The sequence below is a fragment of the Dendropsophus ebraccatus genome, chromosome 5, assembly GCF_027789765.1.
Source record: "Dendropsophus ebraccatus isolate aDenEbr1 chromosome 5, aDenEbr1.pat, whole genome shotgun sequence".
Lineage (NCBI taxonomy): Eukaryota > Metazoa > Chordata > Amphibia > Anura > Hylidae > Dendropsophus > Dendropsophus ebraccatus.
Genome location: NC_091458.1, coordinates 151,382,047 through 151,388,995, shown reverse-complemented (window position 1 = coordinate 151,388,995; position 6,949 = coordinate 151,382,047). Strand labels below are relative to the sequence as shown.

The window sequence follows — 6,949 nt, the reverse complement described above, 5'->3', positions numbered from 1 at the left end:
TACTGTGCGCAGTGTTTGCAAATAAGTAAATCCCCTGCATATGTCGGCACCAAACTTCTTCTATTACTGCGTTAATGCCCAGAGCAGCTTCCTATAAATCCTGTTAACGTGCAGTGTAAGGGTGTGTTCACACGTACAGGATCCGCAGCGGATATTCTGCTGTGGATCCGCAGCAGATTTTATCTAAATAACTGAACACAGCATCAAATCTGCTGCAGATCCTGTACGTGTGAACTAAGGCTAGTTTCACACACACAGAATCACAGTGAAATCCGCTGCCCTTCTATGTAGTGTCATTTTCTATAGGATTACATACTCGTATCAGATTTTTCATACTCCGTCCATACTCTGACCTGCTTATAGGGGATGGGGTTTTACACACTCACAGCTGAATGAAAAATCTGCTGCAAGTATCTAATCCTATAGAAAATGACACTACACAGAATTGCTGCGGAACTTGCAGCATGGAATCCGCTGTAATCCTGTATGTGTAAAACTAGCCTAAGGCTGGGTTCACACTACGTATATTTCAGTCAGTATTGTGCTCCTCATATTGCAACCAAAACCTTATTAGTGACATACCTTTCTAAACACACACTGTGGAACAACACTAACGCACTGTGCGAATGCATGTTTACTGTTTGGGTTCAATTCAGATGCACATGAAGCAGTTTTAACATCGTATGAAATATTTTGAACTTTTTAAACTTTATGTTCTTAACCATATGCCTTTGCAACTTGATCAAAGTGATAATTACATTGTTTATTGCTTTTATTACTTTTATTTATTATATATTGTTATGGTGAATACTAAAAATTACGGATTGGACATATGTAGTGCATCTGTATTTCTGTAAGTCCTTTCCCCCCCCCCAACATGTCAATTATAACTCATCCGTATTTAATTTTTTTTTTTAATGGAAATACGGGTGCCAAACAGGTTACAATCAGTAAAAAAATTAGCGGATCTCGTTGATTTCTGAGGGGATCTGAAAAAAAAACTAGGCCCACACTAGGACATGTCCTTTTTTTTTTTTTTTTCTTCTTCTTTTGCTTATCGTTGGTTTGCATCCATGTATCCATCTACTCGTCATGTGAATAGCCCAATAGACAACAATGTGCACTAACGTGAACACGGAAATACGGATTCTTGGATTACGGGACGTGCGAATAAGGCCTAACACTGTCACTAGATTTTATGGGACACTGCATTTGACACAACTCTGTCTTAGGACTTATTCACATGCCCTCTAATCTACATATCCGTATTTCCGTATTCGAGTGCACATTATCATCTATTAACTCAAATACGGAATTACGGATCCATAGATTTTGGGACGTGTGAATAAGTCTTAACACAGAGTTGTGTCAAATGCAGTATCTCATGAAATCTAGTGACAAACAGTGTAAGGCCTTATTAGCACGTCCTATAATCCAAGGATCCGTATTCGAGTTGAGTTATAATTGACTTGTTGGGGGGGGGAAGGAGAAAGGGCTTATGTAGTGCATCCGTATATCATATCTGTAATTTTCAGTGCATTGTACAGGTGGATAGCGGAAGGCATCTACGGACTTGAAAAAAAAATTTAACGTGTGCATAAGGCCTTAGACTTGGATTTATGACCCATTACATGGACACTTCACAACACAGCAGTCTTCACCTCTGACCTTTCATTTGTAACAATTTTAGCACTTTAGTTTATTGTAATGATATCCCCATGCCCCTTACATGTTTTGGTGTAACACTTTAGGAATATTATTCCAGTCTTTTAGGCATTCATTTGTAAACTTGCCTAATGTAGTAGCCTCTAAAAGCTTGTACATCTCATGTTTCTGGTAAGCCAATAAAGATATCTCTCATTTTATTTCTCAATCTTATATTTTATAAAAAAGACATGATCTACTTTGTTTTATTGGTCTGAATTGGTTTCTAATCTTTCTAATGTCTCAGATCTTGAAGCACTGAAGGAACGATTCCTGAAACATAGCTTGCACAAAGCAAAGGCTGTGGCCGAGAAGAAAGTTAATCTCAACATTGTTCGCAAGGAGACAAATGCAGATGGTAAAGAAGAACTAAAGGCAGATGTTGTGCCTGTTACTGTGGATGTCGAAAACCTTGAAAAAAAAGTTCACGGAAAGCCAGGTAATGCGTTTGAATATATGGGTACACATGTATAGCTATTGATGATTTTAGATATATAATATAAAAAAAAAATTATTAATTTTTTTCATATATTACACTGTATATAATAGTACGTGTAATACTGTTTTAAGTCTCTTTTTTTTTTTTTTTTTTTTTTTTTTTTTTTTTAAACACTTTGATTTTGTTTTAACTAGGTGAGAAGCTTCTGGTTCTTAAGGCAAAGCTTCAGGAAGCAATGAAACAGAGACGTCTTGAGGAGCGTCAGAAGAGACAAGCATTGTATAATCTGGACAATGAAAATTGTTATGAAGATGAGGAGGAGGAGGAAGAGATGACCGATGAGTCTGAGGAGGAGGAAGAGGAACAAGACAATGAAGAAGGCAATGCAGAGGTAAATGTTAGTTTGTTTTTCTTTGCTGGAGTTCCCCGGAGAGGCTTATATCCAGGGGTAGGGTAGGGAGGGAAAGAAGAAAATAATGGGGCTGCAATGACCTTCAGAACCCCAACTGGAAGGGGTCCGAGAGATCATCGAGGTCAGAAAGAGAGAGCCCTTGAGAAAGGAGGTGACTCGAAAATTACCAGCGCGAAACACTGGGTCTTCAGTGACTGCTGCGAAAGAAGGATTACTTAAAACAGGGAACTGCAGAGAAGGGTGTGGAGCTAGAAAGCCTGAGGAGAAATGTTTATGGCAAATCTGCAATAGTGGGGTGTGGACCGACAAAACGGGCTGGACTTTTATCCATGGGGCCGCCAACAAAGAAAAAAGGTGAGAGTTTTCTCTCCAGGCCAACCCACAACTTTGTGTCTAGCACCCTGGAAATATAGGTAGCAATGTAGTATCGATAAAGGTTAGGAAGGCCTAAGCCTCCCCATAGTTTAGAGTGATACAGTACAGATTTTGCCAACCGAGGTTGTTTATGTGCCCATATAAATTTGGTAAGGAGTGACTAGAGTTGCCGGGAATAGGACAAAGGTATAACAAGCGGGGTAAAATATTCATTTTGAAAATAGAGCAGCGCCCAAACCAAGTAAAGGTGCCCTTGTGCCATCTAGACAAATCCGCCAACACAGAGTATAGTTGGCACCACCCTATAACTTGAGTGCTAAACCAATGCATATAAGAAACACAGAAGGACTATGAAGAACAAGCAAATGCACAAAAAGGTAGCACATCAATTAAAAAAAAATCTTTATTTAAATAGCCTTACAATAGACAAAATATATACAAAACAGGAGCAGTAAACCTAGGGAGACAAGCCCTAAATGCTACTCAACATTAAAAATTACACACACAGGTTTGAGATAAGGGGGACGGGGTAATCGCATAACTCATGCTGCAGTACCACCCTGCACCACCAGATGTCACCTTATCAATAAAACAACCCACACTATATTTTACACAAAAGGAAAATGGGCTAATAATAATTTTTATTATGTATAAATAGGTACCAATACATATAATATTTCATCTGAATAAAGTTAAAAAATGACCACAGTAAAAAACAATCATAAAAGATGGGTTTGACAGATATAAATTTTCATGGGTATTGCAATTAAATTAGTATCCTATGTGTCAGTCACAGCCCAAATATTTAGACACAACATTAAAAACTCTAAAATGTTATCCTTAGTCCGGCTGGCGTCTCAGCTCGGACTCACCCTACCTGACCCCGGACACAGCACATGAGTAAAATGCAAGAAAAAAATCCCCAAAACTATTACAAAAGAAATTTCTCGTGCGTCTTATTGGGGGGACACAGATACCATGGGTATAGGCTGCTGCCACTAGGAGGCGCTGACACTAAGAGAAACAAAGGAAGTGACTCCTCCTGAGCAGGATATACCCGCCCACAGGCACTGAGCTAAACCAGTTTAGCTTAGTGTCAGTAGGAGGCAGACCATAAATATAGATGGACTGTCTACCCTCGGTTGCCACCGGCCGGCAACGTGACACCATGGCCCCAGATCAGTCTATCTGGTCGCCTTTCTGCGGACTCTGTATCCGCACAGCCCCTTCCTGCCTCGCCCCCCAGAGCTTGGCGCGTAAGGTGAGGCACCCACCGGCTGAAGACGACAATGGTGAGTATGGGCTCCTACCTGGTGAGTATATTCCCCCTGCCCTCCCTCCCAGGCCGCCATTTTACTCCACATAGGCAGCTCTCCCTCTCTCCAGTCACTTGCAGCCCTCCCCAGGCAGATGCGCCTCTCTCGCCATTTTCGAGGTCTCCCCTCAGTCAGTAGCAGGCCAGCCCTCTCCACCATTTTTTTTTTAGTTGTCTCTCTGGGTGCCATGGGTTGCACTGTAAGGGATGTTCCTCCCCTGACTGGGTGCTCCGCAGGCCACAGCTTCCCGCACATTTCCTTTCATGTGGCTCTAGAGACCATACTAAAGGATGCTCCGCCCTTTCCCCTAAGCCCCGCCCCTTACCGAGTGCCGCGACATCCCGCCCTTTTTTTCCTATATTGTGGCTCTCCAGAGTACACACAGGCTACCTCCACCCCCTCCCGGTATGCCCCACCCCTTTCGGGCGCTGCTTGGCCCGTTTCATTCCTTTTTATTATGTTTGGCTCTCACTGGAGCCTGCTCTAGGGATGCCCCGCCTCCTCCGATATGCCCCGCCCCTTTCGGGTGCCGCGCGGGCCGGAGAATTGCGCCTTTTTTCCTAAGTGGGGCCTGCACTTGAATGCTCCGCCCCCTCCCGGTAGGCCCCGCCCCTTTTCGGGTTCATTGCGGACCGTGGCATCCCCCCTTTTGGCTTTCTCCAGAGCCTGCACTGAGGGATGCTGCTTCCCCCTCCCCCTGCCACGTGTGTGTGTGTGTGTGTGTGTGGTCTGATGGAGCTACCACACACACTGTTCTATTCCCAGCAGCTTGGGACACAATGCATCTCTCCTGACACCTACTGGTGGAAGTGTGTTACACAATTACATATATGAGAATGGCTTGCATCATGTTTTATTATGGCCAATGTTCTATATCATGTTCCAGCAACCCTTGGTCTGCAGATCCAGCATTTTTGGTGCTGGCTGACCCCTCTGTGTCAGATTTTATGGTGTTTCTGTGCCCTCAGAGATCCTTCTGCTACATGGTGTCACAAGTAGGACACTGAACCAGACACGTTACTCGCTACTAGACTGAGTTTACTGTGCTCTGAGCAGAACCCTCTGCCACATGGTGTCACGAGAAGTTCATGGAACCAGACACGTTACCCGCTATCCAGGTGGTGTATCTGTGCTCTGAGCAGAACCCTCTGCTACACAGTGTCACGGTAAGTACATGGAACCTGACACGTTACTCGTTGACAAACGGTCTCTGAGCAGAACCCTCTGCTACATGGTTTCACAAGCAGGACATGAGACCAGACACATTACCGTTCCTAAGGGAACTACTGTGTTGTCGAGGCAGAATCCTTTGCTAAATGGTGTCGCAAGCAGGACATGGAACCAGACATATTACCTATTACTATGCTGTGTTCCTGTGCTCTCACAACAGAACCGTCTGCTACATGGTTTGTCAGACAGGTTATGGGATCAGACTCATCACCCATTGCCAGTCGTTCCGGTGTTACTCAGAGCTTCCCCCTCTGTTACAGGATGTCACGAGCACAACACATGTCCTGTCACTCACATCACCCATTAGCGGGCGGTGCTTCAGACCTGCCTCTCTTCATGACATAGATTCCTTTACTGCAGGATGTCACAGACATAGAACTGGACACGTTACCCCCCCTCCCAGGTGGTGGTACAAGGTTATTCAGAGCTTTGCCCTCTGCTGCATGATATGGCTCCAACTACATTACCTGTAGTTCGGTGTGCGCAGATTGTGGTATTCTGTTACACGATGTAACACCTTCCTTCAGGTCTGCTCACTATCCTGGTGATGCTGGGCAGTTCTCATATACAGTCCTCATTTACATTGGGACACAGTCCTGTTCTCTTCCCTGCTCCCAGAGCACACACTATAGGCTTCTGTTTACTTGTCTAGTTTACAGGTCTGACCAGGCACGTTACCTGCTTCCACTCCAGTTATTTGTATCTCTTGAATGCTGGTCCTCTGTTACTTACTGCTTGCAGCTAGTCTGCTCGTGTTACCCTGTATATTACCTTTCATCCTCGTAGGACTTCCATGATCTGTGCCTGTCACTTCAGGGGATCATCATAGGGTAACTTGTTACTACACCATGTTGTCTTCTATATGTTTCCACTAACAGGTCTCATTACCTGCTCTCAGGCAGCGTAACCTTGTTGTATTCCTCTTGGGCTTTATCCTTTCTAAAGCCCAAGTATCCTGCTACGTGTCCCACTACACAAGGTACAGAACCCCCCGCTTAACCTGCCCCCGGACTGTTGGACTGTCATACTCTGGTCCTCTAAGTGGCCGGCAGCATACAGATCCGGTCACTATTTCATCCTGGTACTGTCAGGGTGGTTCTTCTGTCCTTCGTCTGGGCATAACTACCATTTTCTGGCATTTGTCTCGCTGGCTGTTCCCCAGTAGTATGGCTTGTATTGCTTAGGCCGTCCCCTCTGCTATATTGCGGATGGTCCTCCGCAAGGTTTGGTCTTATTTTCTCATGGTGCACTACTTCAGGTAGCTGTCTTTGGTCAGTACCAGCCACATTGCCTCTTCTCTTTGATCTGGGTGAAGTGAGGCCTCTCTGCTCCTCAGGTAAAACAGTAAAGGGTTTCTTCTACCCCTGGTGTATGTAGGACATCAATTGCCTACATGTCTATCACAGTGCTACTTTAGGACTTCTCTTTCTGCATCTGCCTATGGCCAACATGGCAAGTATTTAGTCTTCTCTC

General features: G+C 44.3%; 1 protein-coding gene across 1 annotated transcript in view; it reads left to right on the top strand.

The window, feature by feature from the left end:
* CLSPN (claspin) overlaps positions 1-6,949 on the top strand; it is a 48,015-nt gene that overhangs the window by 17,300 nt on the left and 23,766 nt on the right. The window contains exons 9-10 of the mRNA XM_069971648.1: positions 1,952-2,143; positions 2,338-2,534. Coding sequence (XP_069827749.1) covers positions 1,952-2,143; positions 2,338-2,534 — 389 coding nt within the window. The remainder of the gene's footprint in view (positions 1-1,951; positions 2,144-2,337; positions 2,535-6,949) is intronic.